Source organism: Mycteria americana, chromosome 5, assembly GCF_035582795.1.
Source record: "Mycteria americana isolate JAX WOST 10 ecotype Jacksonville Zoo and Gardens chromosome 5, USCA_MyAme_1.0, whole genome shotgun sequence".
In the NCBI taxonomy this organism is placed as follows: Eukaryota; Metazoa; Chordata; class Aves; order Ciconiiformes; family Ciconiidae; genus Mycteria; species Mycteria americana.
This window is the reverse complement of record NC_134369.1, coordinates 72,730,222-72,756,845: the sequence shown is the minus strand read 5'-3', so window position 1 is coordinate 72,756,845 and position 26,624 is coordinate 72,730,222. Positions and strand designations below refer to the sequence as shown.

The window sequence follows — 26,624 nt, the reverse complement described above, 5'->3', positions numbered from 1 at the left end:
CGCACCCCTGGAAAGGGCAGCCCCTCGCTGACGTGCCGCTCCAGCAGGGCCGGGGGAGAGTTTAACGCCATGATATTTTTTGTGTCTGTTATGGCATCTGAAGCCAGGTTTAGGGCTCCATTAACATGCACTAGTTTTAATTAATCCCTCCCTCTGTGCTCACACTGCTGGAATCCGAGTAACTGTGATGCCTGGGGCTCTGCCAGGGAGAGGATACATGGCACAGTTTGATGTGGAGTATATTGTTTGTTTTCCTTTCTATCACTAGCAAAACATTTATTTTTTTCACCTTCTGAATATGTAGTATGTGCAAAATAAAGATGGTCGGGGTTGTGTGTGTGGGGAGGGTGGGAGCGGGGTAAGGGGAGGTAAGACCGAATGAAGTTTTGCTCATCTGGGCTGGCCCCTGCACGAGACAAAAGTGCACAAACAGACAGACCAAATGTTTGTGTTTGAAGGCTACACATCTAAAATAAAGTGTGAATTCCTCCCCGGCACGCTTTCAGACGCCACCCAGCACGAGCAGCACAATTACAAATCCTGCTGCATTTATCGCTGTTGTTCCATCAACCTAAACGCATCTGCAAATGAAGCCTACAATTACCAATTATGGCTAACTGCACCCCTGGGCACACAGGGGTTGTTCAGGATTTTAGCTATCTCCCTCCTCAGGTTAGCACAGGGGGAAGAAAAAAAACCCAGCACCCAATTCACCGGTAACATTCATCTGGATTCGCAAGCACATCCCAGCCCTGCTGAAGCTCCTGAATTGTAGAAACGCTGCAGAGCTCTGTGATTACTGGCAGTGAGCAGCAATTTTTCCTCCTTGTGTCTTTAATTTCAAGAGGCCAAATGGCTTTTTTTATTGGGCATTATTGGTGCATTCTCTGCATCTCTACCTAACGCCCAGCAGATCAGCAGCCAGGGGAACATCCTACCCACGGACCCTCCTCCAGGTAGAAGCCACAGGCTTTATAAGAGAGTCCCCTAGCGCTGTAGTTAAAATTTGCTACATATTAATTTCAATGAAAGTCTGAAATAGGACTTCAGGGAGATGCGATACCAGATCTCAGGAAATATTGATCTGAGAACATGACTGTGATTAAACAGTGTGGCACGAAGGAACGTATGTCCCAAGGTCCTCTCTGAGTAGCGGTTCCCAAACACTAATGTGTCTTCTGGGTGGGACAAGAATACACTCACTTCTAAGATGTATTGAGTGTGAGGACTTACTCAGTTGAAGAGTACTTCAAATAGTGGACAGCCAGGTAGGGACAACTTATAAAGGTATATTCATAGGAAGAAAAAAAAAAAAAGCTTACTGCCTGCAGACAGTAGCAGTTATCTGAGCCAGTTTCAGATGAGACAGGATCTGTACCGAAAGCAGCGTGGCTGCTCCACTGATGTGCACAGGCAGGAGAAACCAACGTGGCGGCTGGCAAATCAGTTCTGAACTCAGGCAGAGCGTGGAGGCTGCTGCGGTCCAGCGGAGCGTTTCCCTGCGCTCACCATCGGGTCTCAGTGTCTCAGGAATAAGCACCAACACAGACGTGCCAGCACTGCTCTGCTGTTTGCCACCACGCACCTGTGGGCAAGCAGCAGGCAGGGCATTGTACAGCTTCTTAAACGAGGCAGAAACTACTGATTGTATAGTAAAGTGGAGAAAGCTCACGGAAAAATATATTTAACAACGATGAATTTGGAAAATACATCCATAGAAGTGTTTTATCGGAAGTTTGTGTTTCGTTTTTCTGGTGACAGGTTGCATTTGTTCTAGGTGCACCCTCTTCAGTAACAGAAGATTACCAGCACTGCTTGCCACTGTACAAGCAGAAACTCCCCTCACATACGTGCACCATGGGGATGGGCTGCATTGCTCAGCCTGAACCCCACTGAAATGCACCCAGGCCTGGCCAGGAAGCAAACAGTCCCTGGGTGAAGGTTTCATGGAAAAAGTGGGATTTGGAGAAGAGGAATACAGCGCACTCCGCAGAAGCGAAGGAGCAAGCTGTTTCCCCGGGGGGCAGCGGGAACACCGTTCTCCTGCCACGTAAACCTCCTCCGCAGCAAAGCCAGCCCAGGGACGGGACTCTGAAATGGCTCAGGGCTGGCTGGGGTCACTTTCTGAGGACGAGAAGCTCTGCCGCAGCTATGGCATCGCAAACACCCTCATAAACGAGGTAGCGAAGGTGCACTGCCTCTTCCTGCCTTTCCAGCCCAAAGACTCCCCATGACAAACAGGAGCATCCCTGAGTTTCAGCAGGAGAACAGGGCACAAAGCCGTTTGCAAAACCGTTTGCCTCAACAGCTCTGGCGCCGTCGTGACCTGTGAGCCCTAATCACTTCTGCTCTTGATTTACAGAAATACTGGCCAGCGTGGCATGGATACAGGAGGACTTCCTCAGGTACTCACTAATGCACAAGAAGGTGCAGTTTGTTTGAATATAACTGATACGATGTGTATACCCATGGTTCTAAACAATAATTAGTTTTTCATTTAATGTGCAACAGCTGACCAAACCATAAGCAGCCATGCACGTTTTTTCTCATGTATGGATGAGGTGACAGCAGCTCACCAGTATTAAAGAGCATACTATAGCAGACAGTGTTAAAGCATCATTATTTTCTGATGGATAAGAGTCATCAAGTTACAAGCCTAGTTTCGGTAATTACTTATTTCATAATGAATCTGAGACTGGATCATGAAGAGGAAAAGCATCATCTGTCACCAGTGCCAGGGCTGCAGAACAAATGCAGTGCTCTTCCCCAGTAACAGCCCCTCTCACTCACAGAGCCCTTTTGCAGTCATTAGCATCTGTTGTGCAGCATTAGAATTCCTCCAGGCAGTACATCCAAAATATTATCTACCGACTCTCTACTAGTGGAAGGTCAAAAAAGGTATGAAAGACAATATGGAACTGATTCAGAGAAAACAAGCAAACAAACAGAAAAGCCAATTCAGCTGCTTACTGTTAAATTCATGCTACATCTCATTGCACCACGGGGATCTCAGCAAATGCTGAAGTGCTGTCCTGAACAGAGGTGGATTGATGCATTTACTCAAATGCGACATGAACTGGTACCTGTTCAAGAAACTCCTCGACCAGGCACAGGAGATCTTCCCGTGGTTCTTTTCAGATCGCTCGGTCATTTATCCCTCAGAAACTTAGGAAAATAAAATAATCTTCTAAAAGAATAGTTTCATTTCAGTTGCCAGTACATGGTTTCCAAAGTAACGTAAGAAATCAAGAACATGCACTGCAAATTTAAATTGTAATGAGTGCAAACACAACACGCTGATTTCAAGCAATGGCAATAAACTGAACAACGAAATTCTCTCCCTAATTATAGCAGCTGACTACATACCCCAGATGGAGTTTCAGAGTACCGGGTTAGTGTTTATGCTGGCTTGTCATGCAGAAACAAACAGTAGTAACTGCGCAGGCACGGCATCAGTAACAGTGACAGCTTTAGTAGACACGCAGACAGAGCACTAAAGGAACCATTTCCTTGCATTGTCTGTTTATGTTCCCCCATCTTCATATCTATTTCTGCTAATTTGCTTGGCGTTAGGTGGTTCGTGAATGCATCTTTGCCATCTCTCTTCCATATTGGTAGCACAGACGCACTTTAGCTTATCGTGACACGAGTTAAACATAAGCCATGATCAGGGTGTCTTGCACTTTATAACAGCAGCTATAAACGCTTAGGAAAAATAAAATAAAATCAGAGATTTACAAATGCTTCCCCTTTTGACAAATTCAGCTCCAGACTTTTCTATCTTTAAAATGCATGAAGAGTATAAATCCTAAACAAAACAATATATTTAACTGTGTAAAATACTGGGAGACACAGAGTTCATGAAAAATGCTGCCCATTACTGCGCTCTGGTTTATTACAGGATATATATTTTATGAAGGATTTTCAATAAGAAAGAGAAGATACTTTGTTCTTTATTTGCATATATGAAAGGAAACATATGTCTTCTCCTAGAGAAACGAGGCAGAGCAGGCTGCAAAGCAAAGCCCGGACCAGAGCCCAGAGCACCAGACCATAAGCTGGGGTTCCTGCCCTACCAAAAGCAGGTCTGCCCACAGGAGGCTCTTTGGGCTTTGGTTTCCAGGAAAGGACAGCCTAAGCCGTAACAGAACAGTTCAGCTGAGCAGCTGAAGAGGCATTTAAGTGCAGAGCAGTACTAAAGCTAACCAAGTGCAAGCATTAATAATAAATAATCCCCACAAAGTAGGTGGATGAGGCTGCTCTTCCAGGGAATTCTTTACTGCAGGAACAGACAACCACATACCTGCTGCTCCCAACGCCATGAACCTGGGGATGACACTTTCCCACGCTCTCCAGTAAAAGTCTCTTCCCAAGGGATACACAGATTTGCTAACTTATTGCAACTTGCAGGGAAGGAATCATTTGGGAATCAAACTGAACTTTCAAATGCCTAACTGGAGCACAAATGTAAATGTATATGTACTCTGCCCATCCCAGACGATTTAAGGGGTTCCCACTCCAGGTACAGAAAAGTCTGCTTCGAACCAGTAAACCGACATCCCAGTTAACGCTTAAACTAATATAAGCTTATGCCATGGAGTACGCTACACATGTCATCCATGAGACGCCTTCTCCACGTGCCCTTCAATGGCTTCTTTCCCTTCCTCCCCACCCATCTGGGATGGTTCTCCTGCGCCCATCCCTCGCCTCGCACCTGCAGCTGCGGGACCGCAGTGCTGGGATCAGACGCCTCGCCAGCGATAACCAAACGTGACATCTGCTGGCTGAGCCGTGGAAGAGCTCGCGCTGCTCTTCTCTGCAATTCCTCCTCCTTCCGACACGGGACTCATGGTAAAAAACATTTTTCCTTTTCACAGCAAGACCAGGTCTCACCGAGAAGTAAACACAATGCGTTGCCGAGTTTCATTTCAATTCGTTTGTGCCTAACGCGTCCGTGTTTGTTGACAAAAAGCTTCAGTACAATTTGAAATTAGGTTTATAACATGGTACAACGTATTTGGATTTCCTTTCAAACAGCTCGTCCTTAAACGTGACCCGCGCAGTGACATTTTGAGGGATAAATAAATCCCATTTAGAACAGTCTCTGAAGCTGGCTGATTCACACACACAGACCCCTTTTTACTGGTGAGGTTTCTGTAAGCTCACATGCACATATATACACACTTGCCTTAATTTATATTCTATTATTTTATATATAATTTATATTATTTATACAACTCGCCTTAGATACACACATACGCACGCGCTTACACATACCCTACGTACGTAAGCGCACGCATGCATGTTTGCAGACGCGCGTCTGTGCTTGACTAGAAAATGGTTACTACAGCAAGGTGAAATACAGCTCAACAGAAAACAAAGCGAAGCCTCTGCTCGAGGTGGAGGCGGCAATTTACCTGTCGCCGAAGTGAACGCCACAGAAATCCCCCAGGAACTGCAGGCGTGGAAGGGGGAAGCAGCGTCGCTTGCCAGTAAGCGCTAAAGACCTGATGAACGAAGGATGGGTAGGGAAATGAAAGCGGTGTCATACAGAGAGCAGGATGCCGTCGTGAAATCGTAAATAGCGATGTGTCGCCACACGCACATAAAGAAAACTGTGGCCTCTGAGAAGGGGCGAGGTGGGGGAGGCTCTGGCGGTGCCCGGCAAAACGCGCGTCGGGATCGGAGCGCGACACTGAGTCACGGAAGAAACATCTGCGGCTGGGAGACGACGCGGCTCTGTGCAGCCCTTTGGGAGCGACGCGCCGAACAGGCAGCAGCAGCCAGGCTGGCTCCGTCCCTGGGCCACGCCGGTCCCCCCGCCCGCGGGCGAGCCTGGGGCCGGTGCTGCACGCCGTTCCCGAGCGTCCCCCCGCCGCCAGGTACCACAGGTCTTCCTCCACACAGGCCGTGTCCCACGGCCATGCCTGCCTGCAGCTCTGTCCGTCGGTCCCAGCTCAAGGCCCGCTCCTCGGCCAGGCTTCCCTGATGCTTTCCAAGCTTATCAGGACTTCTAGGCAGCTGTAAGCTCTCCCATCTTGGCATTCAGGGTTATGCAGCTGCCTCACCCCATCCGCGGACTCCCCAGTTCCTGGTAAATAAAACAGCTTGTGGCTGCTCCGATCCGCTCCAGAACCAGCACACGATACCCTCACATCACACCAACAAACAAGCATTTGGGAGGAAGAAACTAAACAAAATGCCAGCCAGCAAATGAACCGCCCCTGCTTCCCACCGGCAACACTGAAATGCAGATTTTTTTTTTTCTCTGCCCTGGGCACTCCTTGGGTCAGCTCCGCAGTGGCGATACTCGAGGGCTCCCTGCTAAATGCTCTTTAGTGAAGTTTCTTCAGGCTCTGTGGGACTGAACACTGCTGAAGGTATTCGCAGCAACCCCAGCAGGCAGGTTTCTTCAGGGGGGGCCTGGTTCAGCTCCAATATTAACTGGGACATGTTCTTCGCTCCCATGTACCAGGCTCCCCGAAAACACACCTTCAGGCCTGCCAGCAACACAGCCCATGGAAGGGATGCCTTTTGCTCTTCTTTTTGCCCAGGTCACTCATTGTTCTCTTTATCCAACATAAAATAACTATCACCGGCCCAGAGCATCGCACACGCAAGCACCTGCATCACCCAGGGAGGCAGCTGCACGTTCTCTCACTGCTGGGGTCACCGGTTTGGCCCCCAGACATAGACCTATACCCGACAGCTCAGCTACCAAGAGCTCTACTTCAAAAGCTGCGCCATTCATCTTTATTACTCTAGTTGCACAAAGCATCCCATGGTCAACAAGAAGGGATGCATTTACTCTTAATTATCAGTCTCCAGAGGCTACTTTGAAATAGCCCAGGATATAGAGTCAAAGCAGAGACACATCAGCGATGCTGCACTTGGGGACGTCTGGCTCACCTCCTTCACCTGGATCCATGCTCTCGTATCCCAAAACACTGCAAACCGTGGAGGCCAAAAGGACATCAGAATAAGTTTAGACACATTCATGGAGGCCACATCCACCAGTTCCCAAGAAACAGAAACGTCTCCCTGGGATGGCAGCTCAGTAGCCACCTAACGGTACCGCTTGCCAGCAGACCGGGAAGCAGGAGACGGCAATGCCTCTGCTCTGGGCTCCAGGCTCACGCCGAGCACGTGTGACTGGTCACCACCAAAAACCAGAGACACGTGCCCAGGACCTGGCTTAGAGCTGTGATTTCCCTCGTTACCGGCTTCATTGCACAGCAAAGGGAGAACCAGGCCAGGCTCGTCGGGTCCGTCCACGGCTTTCAAGCGGCAACGCACAGAGACACAACTAAACCCAAACAGTACATGCAAGTAGCAGTTTCTCAAGCAGTGCAATCCACTGCTGTATTCACAGTCCTTTCCTTTTTTGGGTGAACTAACTTTATTCTCCTTCTTCCTCTAGGGCAGACTTGCATTAAAAATGAGTAAGTCTGAAGCACAGTGAGAAACCTCAGATAACCCCTCCCTCCACTCCTCAAATTAGATACTTCAGCCTCAGGATGGAATTAATTAACTTCATTTTTCTCTTCTTACTAGATGACAGGAAAAGCATGGTTGAGATCCAGTAATAACACCTTGTCACCTTTGCTAAAAGGTCACATTTGGCACTGCCTGCTCCACTGATGACCTGCGAGAAGCAAATATCCCAAATTTCATAACTCTGCCGAGTTTGGAAATTAATTGTCAAGAAGGCAGTCTCTGGCTCAGAGTCCATGGCCTTTACTGGGCTTTGGACCAGGAGATTGGTGAAAAAAACCCTGTTAACACAGTAAGAACCATCTTTCATATTTGACCACCCGCAGTTTAAACTGCCCTGGTCAAGTGTGTGGGGTAGGGCACCAATCTGCTTCCGAGGGGGCTGGCAAAGCTCCTCTTAATTCAGATTCTCCACCAGCAGGAGCGAGTTCAGCGGGAAACAAAACAACATCAATACTCTGCGTGCTTTGGAAATGATCTTTCCTGTTGTACATTTTTAGGAGACGCTCTGGGCTCAGTATATATTCTGTTATAATCTCCACAGCCTCCAAGGTCTTTAATTAAAATCGAATACCTACTGTGCCTAGCGGATGAACGAAAAATAATTTTTTAAATAGTAGTGATACTTCAGTAGAACTTTTAAGACCACACAGGGTAGAATATAGGTGATACATGGTCTTTGACTGTTTTTTCCACTTCCTACAGTCCCCAGCCATCCATGTCCCTAGATTGGCAAAATTGAGAAATATTTAAACAAGCGGGGAGATTAATTACTTATTCTGACATGTTTTCACGTGTTTCTGAATTAAGGTAAGCATTGACTAGTTAACACTTAGCTAAGCTGGCGTCTAACTTCGTATTCCTAAGGTCTGAGAATACAGCAGAGCTCTCGCTGCAGCTGGGAAAGCTGCGGTTGGGCTACGAAGGGCAGCTGCTCCCAAACCGGGGGAAGACACAGATGTGAAGGACAGGCGTGTCCTGCTCATTCGGAGCAAACAGTGCTGCAAGAGACTAAAACCAAACCAAACCAAACCTGAAGAGGACACGTGTTGCTTTCCCTGGAGGAAGAGATGCTCCATGCCCAACTCCAGCTCTACGATGCTGCCGCGAGGGGACACTCCCAAGGGAAGGAGGTGCAGAGGAAAGCACTTTAAGTTTCAGACCAAAGACACCAGGTGGGGGGAAAAAAATAAAATAACACACTACCAGTTTGAATCGAGACATGAAATTGGGATATGAGACTACTGTAATCAATGACACAGTAAGAAATTTTCTCCTGTCCTTGGGAAAGATATAAATGTTACTGCAACCATCATTAAGCTTTACATGAGAGACTGTAATTTATATAGTCAGTTTATAGCCTGTAACATTCATTTAGACTTACTGGAAAGCTAATAACTTATAGCTAATAACTTATAGTCAGCTTGTAATCAAATCTTCCTTAGAGAAACAGTGCTACGGACAGCAAGGATTTACAGGTAGTTTGTATGGGTGTCTTCATAAAGAAATAAATTAATTCTAACAGTAATTCAAATCACTCGCTCTACCAGCTCTCTCCATATTTAAATCTAACAGTCCGTGGGTGCTAGAGGAGCCTTGGCTCCATACAGGCTCTCGAGGCCCCACCTCAAACTCACAGTTCCTCACCAAAACCGAGAGCTTTTTCCACCAGGCTGGAAGAACCCAGCCCATGATATATATTCGAACTCAGAAAAGGGAAAACAACATACTGAGCTATCAGTGATGTTAAACACCTGGTCATTTCTTCCCTCAGCTTCCCCGTGATAATTTTCCACCACCCTCAATCAAGACACTGATATTGCCAATGCCACGAGACTTGCAAAGCGCCCACATGTCCCACAGAGCCAGCGGGACATCTCTGGTAAACACAGCAAACTCTACAGGCACCACACAAGCACATGTGCCCTTTTTAACACGACCAACAGTAAAAAAAACCCAGAAGAAACAGGTCAGAAGGGCATCAGCTATCCCAGCTATGCTCAGAAACTTGTCTACAGAAATTAAGGACTTTGCCTGCTTCTAACACTGCCTCTGGCCTTACTCGCTGCTGCCCTGTGCACTTCTGCTTTATCCAGGCATCCAGATCTTTAATGTGAGCAGTCCTGGCAAATTATAAGCCATTTGCATGCAGGCAAAAACCCCGAGTAGAACAGCAGTTATGAACATGTCTGCACAGAGCGGCATAAAAAAAGATGAAAATGCAAATAATGTAAAATGGCTTGCATGTGTAATCTCTGACTTCCTTCCAAGAAGGGAGGATTGGGAAGAAACAGTCCAGTCTGGGGCACGCGTCAGGACGCGTCCCCACCACGGTGCAGCGAGGTGATGCAGCGGAGGTTACGCTCTTGGGACTTTCTTGGGAGAGCAGACGCTGCCGGGGACTGCCCGGGGCAGGTCTGTGGGTGACCGCAGCGGGGGCCCCCCAGATCCCGGAGACAGCACCAGCAAGCGAGCTCTGCAACAGAGAACAAAACCACACCAACACAGTGCTGGGCTTCGTCTCCACGCGCTACCTGAAATGCCAGGAGTTCTCCCGCGCGCCGGGGAGCAGGTAGGGCGTGCAGGGATCAGCTGCCAGCACTGGTGTCTCCACGCAGTGCCGTGAGACCGGGCAGCCTCTGCCGGCGGTGGTTTGGGCATCCCTGCATCGGATCACGTGTGATCCGCCACGTCGTGCTGCCCAGGGTCTGGCCCAGGTGTGCCGCGTAACGCTCCTCCACCCCGGCAAGCTACCGGCTAGCCAGGCGAGACGGGGCAGACAAACCCAGTGGCCAAAGACAAAAGCACAACGCAGGCTCAGAAAGCAAGGACACGTCCCAAAATCACTGATTTGAAACCACGCGAGGTTGGAGCAACCTTATATAAAATTCTGCCCACAAGTTATGAGAAATGCAACTGATGGATGGGGTATTAGTAAATCTGATTTCAGAAACAGGACTGCAAGCTCCTAACGCGTTTTTAAAACACACAATTTCAACAAATTTTCTCCATTTTTAAACGCTGCACCGTTTTCACATAACTTTTAGGAAAGTCTTGGCAGGAACTGGTTTTCATGGTACGAATAACAGTAGGATAAGTCAGCTAGAAAGTGAACTATAAGCTACAGTTCAGCCTAGAGATTAACACAGAGGCAAGCAATGCCAGATGAACCCGAGAAGCAGCCAAACGCAAAGGCAATGCTGGATTTGGGACTCCATAGAACAGGTGGCAAATGAAACATGTAAGTGTCCCTCCCCCACGTTTTCAGTCAATTCAGCGGGACTTTGTGAGACCCAGAGTTTGGCTAGTTGGACAGAACTATTACATTAGACATATTATACCATATAATTAATGCAGAAACAAATGTACTTGTACTAGTGTTTCTTCATTTCGTTTTACATTGTCCTTCCACAGAAAACTATCCTCGGTTTTGTGGCAAAATGCAAGAGAGGTGAATTTTCAAGACAACATAAAACGTCTATGTTATTTTGTATCCACATTGTGCATGGTGTGCATTCACAAGGCTCGCTTGTAGTGAAGTGAGGTCAACGGCATCGTCCAAGAAACTCAGAGGGCAGGCAAAGGAGTCCTGCCTGCCAGCAGCCAGGTCCGTAGGCACGGCATACAGGAGCTAGATGGCATGGAATGCTAGCTCTAGCAGAGGGACAGCACCTGGAGATCCATCCTCGCTGATGCAGAAGGATGCAGCGCACGGGCACGGTGCAGCCTGGTCCCCAAGAAAGTAAGGAGGAAGGCACAAGGACCAGGAGGTCCCTATCTGAAGTCACAGTCACAGGCAAAGATCTCCATCCTTTCAAATCCCCTCTGTGAATATTGCATCCCTTTTAGGGGAATGAATCTTACTGACATTTAAACGTGTTGCTTCTGCGTCCCTGAACAGGCTTCGAGAAGGTCTCTGCATGTGGCAGGCTTTGGTCTGTGGCTAGATGCCAGCTTGCCCTCAAGAAGCCTAGATCCTCATATACTAGTTTTTTCTTCAGCTAAGCCCCTGGGTTTTGCCTGTGAGCAAGTGGAAGCCTGGGCCTGGCATCAGAAGTCTTGCACTCAGGGAACGGGGCTCAAAAAAAGGGCAGTTTATGCTCAAAGTTGAGGATAACCTGCTGTAACCCATCACAAACTGATGATTTCTCAAAATGGCTATGCAACTTAAGAACCAGGTATGCTAAAAAAAGTATGCTGCTTAAAATTTCTGTATGCACAGATAATTTAAATCTGAATTGCTGTGCTTCTGACTCTTCAGAGGTTGGGCTATGCTCAAAGACTGTCTGCCAGCGAGGCAGCCGTATCCAGTAACTACTCACAACACAGTCTACAAGACAGGAGTCGCGTCACTGAAAAACGTCTTCAGTCTTTGGCTGTTCTTGCTAAATGCCAAAGCTTGTTGGATAATTCACACAGATTATTTTGCTTGTTGAAAACAAGCAACAAGAGAAGGGGTAGGGTCGTTTTGTGCTCCGGATGATGGGCAGGAGCCTATCCCTGAGATCAGAGCTCACGATTCAATAAAACACACGACTGTCAAAGCAGTCTTGAGTCTTGCTACAGCAAAGAAGGCAATGATACCGTGTGGTGGACAAAAGGCCTCAGAGGAGTTTAATTAATTTAAACTGACTGTTATTCCACTGAAACATGAGGGCTGTAGCAATGCTCGTGAGCTTGGCTGCACTATTCAAGAAAAGTAAAGTACATTATCCAAAGGTGAAGTGTGGTTTCAAATGGGATTTTAGGTCATGAATCTCCAACTTACTCCCTTTCTCACTTTTTTTTTCCTATTACCTCTCTTTCTTGCCATGTTTCTGTGTCACTCTGTACTGTTCCTGTTTCAAGTGTGTAAAATTGTGTTTGAGTTGCCCAGACTCTGAAGTGGTTCACCAATTTTGGCAGTAAGTGCCTTGAAAAACAGCATCATTCCTCTAGACAACCCTGCCGCATAGTCATGCATAAGTGCATTTTTTTTAACTAATTCACAATTTCTAACTGTAAAAAATAGGCTGAAGATGGTTTAGGAAAGGACATAAACCCTTTTTTTGGTCAGAAAACAGTCTTATTAATAGTTCACAGCTTATGTCTTATGACTTGTCTATACGGGGACACACTAAGGTCTGAAGGTGTTTTGTCAGTACTTTTGTAGTACCAAAAAAGTTCTCCTCTATTGAGATAATCTCTTACATTGATTGATTATAATCTGCCAGAGGCCTGCAATTGTCTGACATGATTTTGTTATACTGGGCTAGAAAAAGCAAAACATCTTCAGCATACACCCAGTAACTTTACACCATTTTTTGGTATTTAAAAAAAAAAAAAAGTTTCGTTTAGGACTTTTAAACAATTTTGTTTCCTTTTTGGCATGACTCTGTAAGGAATTGGGCTGGGACCAAAAGCCAAGAGACTTCAAGGCTGCTCAGACCCTGCCATCAGACAGAATGGGGACATCCCTCCCATCTTGCCTCAATGCAGCTGTTAACAGCTTGAACAAGTTTTGGTAAATCTAAAATATCCCTCAGCTGAGCAGCACTGGGAGCTGCCTCTAGAATCTGTACACCATGACCTCCACTTTGAAAGGAAACAGAAAAATGGGGGAGGGCAGGGGGAGAAGCATCGAGCAGGGTTTTGGGGACAGCAAGATTTGGCATCTTGCTTTACTGTTCCGTTAAATGATTACAGAGTCAGGGCACAGCTGTGCCCCATGCACGCACTTAACATCTTGCTGCCATCGGTCTGTTCATTTGTGTGCGTTTTTTTAATGCATGGAGAGGAGAGGGAGGCTTTAAAACACCAGGAGATGCCATCAGCAGCCGCTCATGCACCGAGGAGAAGGCTCGTTGTGCCACCATCACTACCTACCTCGTTGGAGGGACGGGGATAATAAGCTCAGTCCCAGATTGCTTCTCAGAAACCTCCTCATGGGAATGTTGGGGGTTTTTTTTGGCCTATAAAGTTGCAGGGAGGTAAAAGCCGCTGGAGAGGCAGCAGGGAGCCGCCCCAGGGCACCCCTCGCGTGGCATGCCAGATGCTGCCAGGGCAACATGCTTCTATCCTTGGGGCTTCCCTTGATGCGGCCACCTGAGAGTCACTGATGCTCCTCAAAAAGAGCCAGGAGTTGCCTTGTATGGAGAAAAAACATCACGGCCCGGCTTTTGCTCTTAAAAACTGAATCCTGAAACAATTCAGTGTTGAAGACAAGATCCAAAGGGCAAGGTCCAAAACACTTAACATGGAAAAGAGGGAAGTGCTGGAAGATGCCGCTGCTCCCCCTTTCCCAGCAGAACCCCTTCTCTCTCTATCTGAGCTCTGCAATGAGCTAATTCCCGTGCTACGATGTGCGTTGAGTTGGCTTTGGGGAGAAGGCAAGATGAGGGTGGAGAAACTTTCATCCTCTCCTGCGGATTTTGTTCTCTCCTTTGTATATGGCACTTGAACTTCTAGAGTGAGGGAGATGTTAGGGTGTGTTCAACCTCTCTCTATCGCCATTGCGCTTCCCATGGCAGATGCGCTCCATGGCCACGTCCTTCCTAAAATGGAGGCATGAACGTGTTGATTGCCCTAGATCTAGCTCATTATTTTATTTAGTTATTTTTTATCCTCAATCCTTCTTCTGTATTTCAGGCTGATTTAATAAATAACTATGCCACTCATCCAACCCTCTGCTCCAGAAAGTAACGTTTCCGCATCCAGAGGGCTCTTGCCAGAGTACACATATATTCTTACTAGCCACAAAATTGATTGAGGGAAAAAATAACCTTGTTTTAAAAGATTTAATGGGACTTCATTTCTGGATTCATATAAATTATTTAGATTAGCACAAACATGAATTCTGCAGTTGAGGAACAAAACTGTGTTTTACTGCACTAAAGAAGCTGTTTTGATGTTTGATTAGGTTTTCTTTGAACTCGGCAATTTTTCAAAAAACATACTCCATTTTACTGGGTTTAACCTCTCTGACTTAATCTTTGAAGGAGCCCATTTCTTCCTAATTCTGTTAAAAAGCCATTTCTGTTGTGTGCCACATAAGGATTTGTTTGGTTTACTTAAAAAAAAAAAAAAGTTTCTCTTTTGTTAGTATTTTAAGTTTTTCAGGACAGTGAGTATTCCTTCTTGTACAAGTGTGAAATGCTTAACACAAAGTGGATACTACCCCTCAGCTAATAATAAAACAGAATAAACAACAGCAGATTTTGGTCACGGCGTGAACTGTATCGTGACCAAAGGCGGCAGTTCTTTTGGACTCTAAAATCTGAAACTTTTTTCCAACGGAAATTTGTGTAAGCTCTGGAAAATAAATATTCGTGGAAAAAATGCTTCTGTAGTTCACCTGCAAACCCCCTCCCACCTTCTGGATAACCTATATAATTTAAACATACTGCACATAAATAGCAAGGCTGTGCCGCCAGCTCCTTCAGCAAAGCAGCCCGCGGGATGGAGAAAAGGACTTTGCCTTGGTCTGTGTCGAGGAGAAGGGGCTGTGCTCCGCCCGATATCCGTCCTTTTTATTTGGCATTTTGAGACTACCCAAAGTTATTGACCTAATTAATGTATTTGACATATCAGCCATGAAGTAGGTTCTTGACAACACACTCATTTACATTTACTCCTCAAAGAAGAAGAAAAAAGATTCTGTAGCTATACTAACACAGCATTTTCTCCAGAAAAGCAGCACAGAATATTTTTATTTGGTTTTGGTTGGGTTTTTTTTTTTTGTTGTTTTTTTATAAATCAGATTTGATTTTTAAATTCTGTTTTCTGGAGAAAGTGGCACCACGAAATACAGGTGAGTTTTCAGTAAAGCTCCCCTCACAGTCATGTATTAAAACATCAAAATAAAGCAGCATTGGCTCTTAATTTTTTTTCAAAACACAATTCTGTCACTGCAAGGAAAGAGGGAAGAAAATCTGGAACATTTTCATGCCTGAAAACCTAGCTGCTACACCTTGAAAAATGGAAGTGCCAGTACATCAGTCTGGGGATGCTAAACAACTCAGCATCTGACCCTGAACCCTTTTCTCTACCCTATCTCTAAACTTACCTTATTTTCAGGAGCTCACAGACGTCAGACATCAGTCTCCCCCATCACACAATGATGAGGTCACGGAGCTGATAACATTGCAGTGATAGACCCCAAATTTCTTCAGCGTGCTGGAACTTGACTTTCTCAAGAACCCAGCATGCATGGGCCAAGGCAGCGTACCTGGAATTTAACAGTTTAAGTAGTAATCAAATTGAACAGAGAGCGGTACAAATGCTTGGGTTTCGTTTGGGTGGAGAGACTGTGCCTTCATCACTGCTCCCGTCAGCTGTCCTGGCTGCGCCGAGGACAGCTCAGATAGACCACCGGCTTGCAGGCATGGTTTGACCGTGGCCAGGAATCTCTTCTTCAGTAAAGCACATGAAAGAATTCGTCCCTCTGTAACTATGATATTATTAAAAGTGCATTTACTTTCTGTGGAACAGATACATCCAAATCCAGGCTGATAATCAGCCACGATCCTTTCAGCGGGATCCTCACCTGAACACAAGACACGGGCAGTGATGCAGTCCCTACAGCGGATCCCTACAGCTCAGCCATCTTGTGAGAGGCACAAGAGAGCTCGTGGGTATCTCCAAACCAGCATTACACCAGTTTCTTCCAGGGAGTCCTGTTCAGGAGGAAGAGCTGGGCTGCACCAGCTGGCGTCGGCGGATGCCTTCACTTCTCCGTGCTGCTGAGCACTCGCACGAACCACTGAAGTCAACGGGCTCTGCGCTTGCCGACAACCACGAAAATAAGAGAGCTGGCCTTGCTGGCATTGAATTGTTTAAAAAAAAAAAAAAAAAAAAGACAAAAAAGAAAAAAATATGCACTGTTCTCCACTTTTGCATGGTTTTAAAGCAATTTTCCAAAACAGATATCACTGCGATAGCATCTTTGTTCAGGCTGTAAATCAGCAGTAAGGAGATGAAAATTCAATCCGAGGCTCTCAATAACACTACCCAAGAGAAGATGATAAAGAGAAAAGGGAATCGGACCTCATTCTCAGCCTTGCACTCCGGCAGATTTCAAAAGGATAACCATCAGAAAATTGGCCATTAAAGCAAAGTATCTGAGTGCCTGCTGACAGACGGGAACGCACCGCCGAACGACCCAGGGCCAAACTACCAGAAGTATCTCAGCGGTTCAGGAAAATGTCATGGCTAATCTCGAGGCAGATGAAGTATCTAAAAGCAATAAGTAGGTTAGTGTTCCATGGTCCAGAGCCAGCAGCCAGTCACAAACGACCCGCACAAATTCAGGCAGAGAGTTCAAGTACCACTTTGATTTCAGAAATGTCCTCACACAGCGCCTACATGCTCCAAGACAATTTGGATGTTAAAGAGTAATGATACTAAATTGTTTTTATTTAAAGTAATCTTTATGACAGAATGATGAATTAGAAAAATAAATAATTTGTCTAATACTCAGAGAAGGTAAAATAGAGGATTTTGGGGCAGGGAGGAGATGGAGCACAGAATTGCAATGGCATACAGAAGGATAGGAGCATCCAAGTACCTGACAGCGCAAGCCAGCTATTTTAAAAGAGATTTTTGCGTACGTTGTTGGTATATTTGCGTGGACATTCTTTGATCTCATGTGACTTTTTTTCCATACTCTGAAATCAGCGTGGGCCGTGTGGGGAGAACAGAGCAGAGAAGGGAGAGGATGAGACGGGTGAGAGCGGGGAGACAAGAGGACGACCTCCCGCAGTCCCCCTCCCCTCTTCATCCTTCTGTCTCTCCCATTGTTTGAGTACTAAATCTGGCTTAAGCTGGAGGGAAAGGATATAAAGCGCCCAACGAATACTCTAAGGGAGAAAATGGCTAAATTGAATTTTCTCATAACGCGGCAGAAAGCTGGCGAAGACCCGCTCTGCTGCTCCGCGCTGCCCTCCAGCAGCGGCCCCTGGGGCACCCAGCTGCAAAGACAAGCCCTGCTCTGCATTAAGATGATAAAACGACAAAAAACAAACTTGGGGGGGAAAAAAAAAGGCAAGCTGAAATAAACAAACACGAATAATAACACTGAAGAGAGGATCTTGAGATTAAAAATTAATGGCACTTAGCTAACAGGCGCTAGCACATTGCTGCAGGGCTCCCGCATACCCGTGCAGGGACTTGCTCAAACAGAGAGGACGCAGAGGATGGATGCAAGAAGTCATTGGGGAGATATCACAGTATTAGAGAAGCAGATAGCATAAACAGGGAAGATTTTGATTTAAAAAAAACCAAACCACCAACCCTCAAGCCCTCTGGTGCTGACTCTACACAACAAATTTTGAATTCACCAAAGTGGATCAGTTTTTTTCAGACTTCAGTCAAACCAGGGTTTTACCCTGCCAAAAATATCGACAGTAAACAGTTTGGAGGAAAAATGTCACATATTAAAAGAAAAAGATAAATATTTAAAAGAACAAAGCAAATATAATTCCTTAATTCCCACTGAGGGAAATGTGTATAAGAGAAACGGAAGTGTGTCTACCAAGGAGAATATTTGATTTATTCTAAGAAAATAAAATGTCTGTATTTCCAGCACAGCACTTGCCTTTCCCATATAAGCTTCCTAAAAGACCAACGGCTGTCCCTAACCTGCCCCAGTAACATGCCTGTGACTGTCATTTACCATTCTGCTCCAACTTTTAAAATTAAAGGGACACTACCAATTGAACCGCACACATTTTTGTCCCAACCAAATGGGCTTTAACATTGCTAATATACAAACACTTCACAGTGTAGAATGGAAAGAGAAAAAAGTAAAAAAAAAAATTTCCAGATCTCATTTTTCATCAGCACCTTGTGTTAATTGACCCAGGACGGCCAGCTATGCAGTCAATGTCCCTGTATATTTATTGAGGACATCAGCAGGAGAGAGAAAAACACAGCTTTAAGCCTGAAAAATATAACTGGAAATGTTCTATGAATGAGAGAGGGTGAGGGACAGGTCTCAGTATATGAAATTATGGTAATCTGATTCTCGAGCCTGATTAGATTTCGAGTAGATGCCTGCCTTTAAGTCACGACCAGGCTGCAGTCGGTGATTTGAGGGGTTGAGTATCTTCAGCACGGGCAGATGCATCCATCCTGGAGGATGCAGGGAACGGAGCAGGAATCCTGCCACCTCCCAGCTTGGGAAGCTATGAAGCCTGTTTGGCAATGCTGAACCTTTCCACATTGACAAGCTGTCATAATTTCCTCCAAGGTCTCCCAGGAAAGAGCCAAGGAGCTCGCCTGCGGTAGCTGCCAGCAGAGCCTGCGCTACAGGAGCACAGCCACCGACCTCGAACAGGGGTAGGTAAGGCTTTGACCACGGGCCGGAGGCTATTGGCTAGCAAGGCTCATACCCTGGGTAGAATAACAGCGTGATTACTGCAAGGCTCTCCAGACAAGGAATTAGAGCATAAAATCATATCATTACTCCCCACTTGCGCGTGTTTGAGGCTCATAGCTTTGTTTGGCAGAAGCTGTCCTTTCGTTACGGGGAGGACAGCAGTGTTACGGCACTAATTGAGGAACGCTGCGGTGTTAGGAGGAATACTCAGGCCGCGTTTGCTTCAGTTCTGGGTTATAGTTTGTTTAGAAATGAGCATAAAATTAATTGGCACACTCTTCAAATGGGTCAAAATCTTACTTTTTGGTATTTCTGCCAGGGACCTGGTTTTGCCCCTAAGTTATGATTACTGAGTTCCCTAGGCAGCCCCCTTAAACTGAGAGTGTGTGAAGAGCTGATGCTACTGGAAAGACAGGATGGTCTCATAGCTTTAAAACTTACCAAAGTAATAAAAATATTCATTTAAACTGTGCATGCATACATCTCATTGAGGAAAAAAAAAAAAAAGTGAATAATTGTTTTCAACTCACCAGTTAATCTTTCAGTAGTTTAGGAAGACTATTTTTCTGAAATATTTTAGATAGGTAGATTATTCTTGATCCCTACGTTTCTACTTCCACAGTTGCCAATGAGCTTTCCTAATGTGTCCATGTGATTGTACTCATCCGAGAGCTATTACCAAATAACGGAACTGGTCAACCGAAACTCACACAAATAACCCAAAGCCCAAAACAACTGCTAGCAGTTATCGGCCGGAACAACGAGGAGGAACAAATGGTTTCAGAAAAAAACATGAGTAACTATTGCGAAGAAGGGTTCTGTAACTCCCCGTATCCCTTGGCCACTGCTAGGGACTACCCAGCCGCAATGACTCTTGTGTCTGGCACTAACAGCTACAGGTTCCTGGAAAATGGAGAGGAAAACTGCTGAATTTGAAGCATTTGTAAAGAGAAATATAACACACAGCTCCTGCGTGTCCCTCCACCAGTTCAGACACTGGTCAATCGTTCCACAATGGGCAACCATGCAGCGAGGAACAGAGCTGACATTAGAGGCATTGCCATGTCTTCCAGCCAACACACATACAGTTCAGCTCACAAAAACTGCGCTGAGTTACTTGCTTAGGAAGTTGCCTTCACACTGACAAAAAAACCCACTGTAGAGCAAAAGCAGTTCACTGGCAAAATCCTGACATTTTGGGATTGCGTAGGTAAAAAAGAGTATAACGCATCTGCTTCTAAACAAGCTTTCTAAAACAGGATTTTTGCTTGTTGCTTTATATGAATCCCATAGAGTTTCTAAGAAAAAAATTAAAATGAAGCTACAAATAATACAGACTTCTGTCCCTCAGTTCAGTGCAAAAGGCCTTGCCTAATAAAAAAGGATTAACGAAGCCATAAAACTTTAAACAGCAGAACACTGGTTAATTCAGCTAACAGGGCCATGGAGAAGAACCCAATATCCTGCAATTTCAAGTGTCTACAATTTATTTTAAGATGATTCCCTTGTGGCAAAAGCATCCCAGCTTTCACAAAAGGCTGGATGGCAATTCTGCTGTGGTTTCAGCTCGATGCTGCACAGACCACAGCGATACCGCGTACGGTGCCAAGGGTGAAGAAGAAACACTGAGGCAGAAATTTCTCAACAAGTTTCCAGCAAGGATGTTCCCGCGAGGCTACACGAGGAACCACACAGCTCCTACCGGGGATGGATGCTGGGATCATACAGAAGGGATGATTCAGTGTCCAGCTCTTCAGATTCGAATTTCCTAAGGCATGCGGGAAAGGAAGGCAGGAGACGGGAGATCCTCAAGCAGACTGAGCGGACACCCCCAGCTAGACTGGGGACACGGGCAGGTATGTGCATGCCCCCAGGTTTGCTCACGGTGTGCTCTGCTCTGTCTTTAAATCAGTAACAGCAGTGAAGCTCCAAAGAAAGGGAAACCTGTGGTCACGCTGGTAGCTATTATAACCTACGTAATTACGAGCTGATTGGCTTGACGTTGCTCTCGGCCAGAAGCACTGAAAGTGTGATGCAAGACTGGATAAGTAAACAATTAAAGATTGGCTCGTTAATTAATGCAATATTTTACGGTGAAAAAATTTCACAAAACAGAAGAGCACAAAATCAATATTCAAAACTGTCTTCACTCAATGGCGGGATCAGAAGTCAGCTGGTAAAAGTAGCTACATCAAAATAATGCCATTAGTAGCTTTTTTTAGTACTACCCAGTGTTATGATTACTACTTTAAAGAATCTCTCACAAATTATATATAGCATTGTCAAGCCAGCACCACAAACGATGGACAGAGAGATTTCACGATGTTAAAGCGAGGAATCATGCAAGGATGGGTATCTGGCCCTTTCAAACACACTGACTAAACAGATACAAGAATTTAACGTGGATGAAACAAAATATTGTTTCCCTTACTTAAAAAAAACCTCTTTGGACAGCAACTTTTGTGAACAATTCAGCCTGAGGCAGCCACCAGCATAGCAAATTTCAGCACAAGTGGTTAAAGCTTGCCAACGTTATAAGCTGCCGAAGATGAAGTGTTACGCCGAGGCTTGTCAGGTAACCTCAGTTATGGGTAATCTTAATCCTAAATAGCTCCCCAGGTGCACAGAATATTGCTAAACAACCCCCACCGTAGCACCAGCCCTTCTGACAGCTACACAAGGGCTTGCTTGATGGATCCCTTGCACACTGGGAACCTAGAAAATACAGAGCTCAACCTCTCCTGCCTCGGAAGAGACCCAAGTTGCTGTGAAAACGGTGTCCCCAGGGTGGCCTGGGCTGGCAGGAGCCAGGATGCGACCCAGGGAGGGCTCCGGGTCTGTCCCTCGAGGAGCCCCCGCCACCAGCAGCCTCCCGGGGAGGGGACCCTCCCTGCGCTTACCCAGCCTCTTCCTCCAGCACTCAAAGCCTTCCTCCTCCTGCACGGAGGCTTCCTGCCATTCATGACATTTTCTGCATCTATGGGGTTTTTTTTTTTTCCGATTTGCTTCCAGCCTTGGCAGGGTTTTAATGACACACTGCCTGAAATGTACTTTTTGTTGCTCTTTGGATATGATGTGCGCTAGCAACCACTGAATAAAATATATAGATAGTGAAGCTGCAAATAGCATGAACTCAACTTTGCTTTCCCACAAATACAATTTTGCTTGTATGTTCTTATTTCTTTTTAAGATGGTAGCAGGTTAAACCTGCCTCAGATTGGCCCACCTGATATAAATCAACTCCCTTTTCCACATGTGATTTATTTTTCTTGCATCTTCTCGAATCTGGATCAAAATACAAATGCAGTAAACCCAGGTTTTGCAAACTCTAGGGCAGTATAAATCTCTTCATCCAGGCTGCTTTTAATACTGTACTGAACACCTTTCTCTTAGCATACCAATGCTTCTCTGCAGCCGCTGCAATGTGAGCATTGCAGCACACTGCTACTACATGAAAACCTGGCAACAAAACCAACTAAAAATGGGCTACAACAACTCCCATTATTCCACCCAAAAGAAAAGCTCTCCACTGGCACCAGGTTCCTGCCACTGGGTTATTTATTTGGCTTTTTTCTCCATGCGTGTGTCTAAGAAGTGACCCATTTCTTTTCTATATTCACATTCCCGGTGAAATGTAAGCCTCCTTTTTAACAACTTCATCATTTTTCTTCTACATGTTTTCCGTTCCCCAGCGCTTTAACTTCATCTGTCCTGATGAGACTTGGGACCAGCATACAGCTACTGCTCTTTCCTGAGAGCAGTTTCAACTCCACATGTCAAAGAATATATTTACTAAATATGTTGGTTTTAACCTTAAATGACTGAGGAAAGCACGGAAGTCATAACCCAAAGTGTTACTCTGAGCATCCTTAATGCAGCCATACAGCATAAATTCGCATAATGGTATAAACTAAAAATGAGCAAGGCACACAGAGGGATGCGAGACACTATATCATAAAGCCATTTTAGTACTAATTTTCAGTTATGTGCCTTGCTTTGGCACGGTAATAAATCACAGAAAGCCACTCAGATTGCCCCAATCCTGGCAAAATAATTGCCTTAGAATGGGTTTCCACAGTCTCAGGTCCAAAGCATGATGAACAGTAAATTGAACTGCATTTACTCATTTGAGGAAAAAGACTGTTTTCTCTGGTTTCCTTCGAAGCCACCTTTTGGATTAAACTCCAAAGATTTAAGAAGTCGGTGGCTGTGAAAATACCTCCACGCAGGCTCAGAATGATAACTCAGCCAAAGGCTTGATTACATTTTGAAAGAAGCAGAGCCATCAGTCACTGGGGTGCTCACTGTGCTCCCACCACATTTGTGCCATGCACTGCTGGCCCGATGAAATCCTTGCCAACGACTAAGTCCAAAAGAGAAAAAAAAAGCATCCATATGAAAGCAGGCCCACATTTTTTTCCTGTAAAACCAAATTGTACTGAAAAACACTGGGGAGCTGAATCAAATTGTTTCCTTTATTCCCCGGACAGATATGTATGGAGGGTCTACTCTGATATCCAGGACTTGTGCAGACCAGGGTCCCTGAGACGTGCTCTGCAGCTCATCCATTAAATCCATGCCCTTTCTGCTGGTAGCAGTGAAGCTGATAATAATGCCCAGATTCCTAAACAATGGCAGGGTTCAGGGAGCTGCCAGGCTGCCAGCAACCCCAAAAGCAAAACCTCATTTAGACTGGATTGTAGCTGGAGCCAAGTCAGTTAAACAAGAATAAAATCCCAACTAAGATGGAGGATCTTTCCTTCTAAGATAGCTCTCCTCCACATATTCTGAATTTCTTGTTTGTTGGTTTCTTTTCCCATCGTTCCTTTTCAAGCAGCTGATGGGAGGGATTTTGAGCTGAAATAGGGCTACTGCTCTGACATCCTTAGGGAGGCTGGGGCTGCTCATGCTGACCCCCGGAGAGAGCCCACGCAGGGCGGGTGGCTGGACACCCCTCTCAGCTGGTGCAGAGGAACAGGGAACAGGTTCCTGACCCACCGCAGAACTTGGGAGGAGATGGTTCACTTAACAGAGAAGCTTTTTTTCCCTCCAGTGATTCTAAGTGCCTGGACAACCAGCCTAGAGGGATGGGGAGCCTGCAGCTGATGTGACTCCAGCGACCAGAGGACCTCAGCTTGGGGACAACATCTGTGCAGGCATGGGGTGTTGTAGGATCGGGCAGCTGAGTCGTCAAGTCATGGTAACTAATTTCCAATAGAGGAAGGATCAAGACTTGCATGTCTAAACAACCAGTTTAACATTCAGATCCAAGATACTAAAGATAAAAGACATATAAAGTTTGTCTCAATCCAGTGCATTAATTACTCAACATGGGTAGATCATGGCAGGGGTTGCACATCCTCCCTGAGTCTGTGACCTTGTGTACTAACTTCACAAAGTCCTTTGCTTTTTGAGAAAAGGAACAAATTCCAACACCCCTCTGTACTTGGGTAGCTTGGAGTTGCTTGAGACTGTGGTCTGCCTGCCCCGGTCTCCAAGCTCGCTGAGTGTCCCAAAAGAGAAGAGGAAATTCAAGCCTTATTGCAAACTTCAAATGGAAGAAATTTGCTGCCTGATGACTCTCTCAGGCTTCTCTCAAAAGCATACTGACAGATGCCTGCAGAGAAGCCATATTTACATTTTGCACTTAAAAATCACTCAAACCACTGAAGTAAGCTAAATCTATTTTGTTACCAACCACCCCAGAATCCAAACCAGACGCCTTAAGCTACAATTCTACTTCGAGGGATATATCTCTTTGGCAATTCGTTAGTTGGAGCAGGAATAGCGTTACCCAACGACACGCAAACCCGCAGCACGCTCAGTCCATCATCTTGGCGCGTCAAGACGTCGCCAAGCCTACCTGTCACAAGGAAGCTGCACTGGCCAGCGCCCGCTTCGTTGATGATGTTGCAGTTGTAGATGCCGTAGGTGTCGCGGGAGAGGCTGCTGACGGTGTACTCGGTGGAGTCCTGCACGTCGAACTGGCCGGTGCGCAGCAGCTTGCTGCCCAGGCGCCACTCGTAGGTGAGGACCCGGGTGGGATATGCCCTCAGGACCCGGCAGCTCATGGTGATGCTCCGGCCTTGGCCTTGCCGAATCTCCAGGAAGGTGGGCTCCACGGTGGGTGGGTCTGGAGGAGGCAAGGAAGGGAGAGCAGGAGATTCGTAAGCGAATTAGCCTGAGAGACAGAGTTAACCAGCCACAGCGGAAAGGCGAGAGCACCACAGCGTAGCCCGGCACCCACGAGAGGGGAACTCAATAACGGTAAGTATACAACCTCAATAGATACTGATCAGCTTGTAACAGAAATGTACACATCCAAAGCACGGCATTCTGCTTATTGACACTTTCTGCTGAGTACTTAAAGACACTGTGCTGCTTCAGCGACGTTATCGCTGGAGATGCAGCGAGAGGTCCCGTGCCCGTGCAGCCCAGGAGGCTCAGCCCTCCCAAGCCTCGCGGAGGGACCACAGACTCTGACACACGGGACTTTCTGGAAGAGGAAGGGGGAGAAAAAGAGATAAAAGTCTTGACTCGGTTTAGATAAAGTGCACAAGGCAACAATGACTCTTGCACAGAGTTGAGGCAGCGATTCTGTGTTCAGTGGGGGACCTAACTTTGCGGTGGCAGAAGATGGATCAATGAAGCAGCACAGACACCCCTCCGCAGCCCATCCCAGCAGCTGCCTTCAGGCTTCAACAAATATGTCATCGTATATTAATCTTTTCTATCCACTCAGGTAGTAGTTTTGATATTCCAGTAAGCACAGAATGGGCCATCTTCCCATACCTTGAATTGAACTGCATTTTAAATAATTTAGATTTGCAGCTACAAACTCTGACAGACTTTTGATTCCAGCAAAATACAAAATAAATAAAATATAGCCAACATACAGTGTATGCAAAAACCTAACTTCCCCTTCCCAGTTGCCTTCTGATAACATAATCATTGCAGAAGAATAAGGGCGACCTGGACAGAACGATGTTGACACTCAGCTCTTGTCAGCACATCAGGTAACGTGCATGAAAAACGCGCACGTATTTGCAACTGGATGCAAAACAGTGAGTGACAAGACGTTCCAGCTCTTAAAAAACACAGCTCATTTTTTTAGCCCATGAGAAAGAAGAAATCCTGAAAGCCTCCTGTGCCAGTAAGATACATTAAATCTTTGCATCCATATTAAAAGAGCTGTCTTGCAGACATAAAAAGTAAAAATATAAAATCCCTGACGAGCCCTGCAAGAGAACAATCTTCACAGAGTCCATGCCGTGCTCCTTTCAGAAGGAGCTCTCTTTTACAATTATCTCTTCAAGAGCATCTTGTCCTCAGGTTCTTCACTGGTTGGTATCTCCATCACAGATACCGATAACCTTCAGACTCTTTATATTTAATTCCCTGCATAATGGAAGCTGTACACAGATTCCCTCAGCTCCTGTAAATTAGGAACCATACTTGCACATATACTGCTGTTCACCATTTCTTGCTTAGACAAGAATCCAGCTAAACACAGAGTACTTGAAATTAAGGTAAATTTTGGAGACTGTCATATTAAGATAACATTGCTTAGAGCTCATGACATCCAGTTACCGTATTTGTAGCTCATTGCAATGATCACCATTTATCATGTATCACGATCCAAGTTTGGAACTACTGGCAGAGGACTACCGTGATTTGGCAGCAAGGTGAGCAGAGAGGCAGAAGGGGTGGATAGCATCAGAGGTGGGATACAGGGCTCAGTGGTACAGGACAACGAAATGGCAGGTATTAACTC

At 45.8% G+C, this 26,624-nt stretch overlaps 1 protein-coding gene across 1 annotated transcript in view; it reads right to left on the bottom strand.

Moving 5' to 3' along the window:
* Nucleotides 1–26,624, bottom strand: part of MDGA2 (MAM domain containing glycosylphosphatidylinositol anchor 2) — a 180,022-nt gene that overhangs the window by 55,513 nt on the left and 97,885 nt on the right. Inside the window, exon 5 of the mRNA XM_075501584.1 lies at nucleotides 24,714–24,983. Coding sequence (XP_075357699.1) covers nucleotides 24,714–24,983 — 270 coding nt within the window. The remainder of the gene's footprint in view (nucleotides 1–24,713; nucleotides 24,984–26,624) is intronic.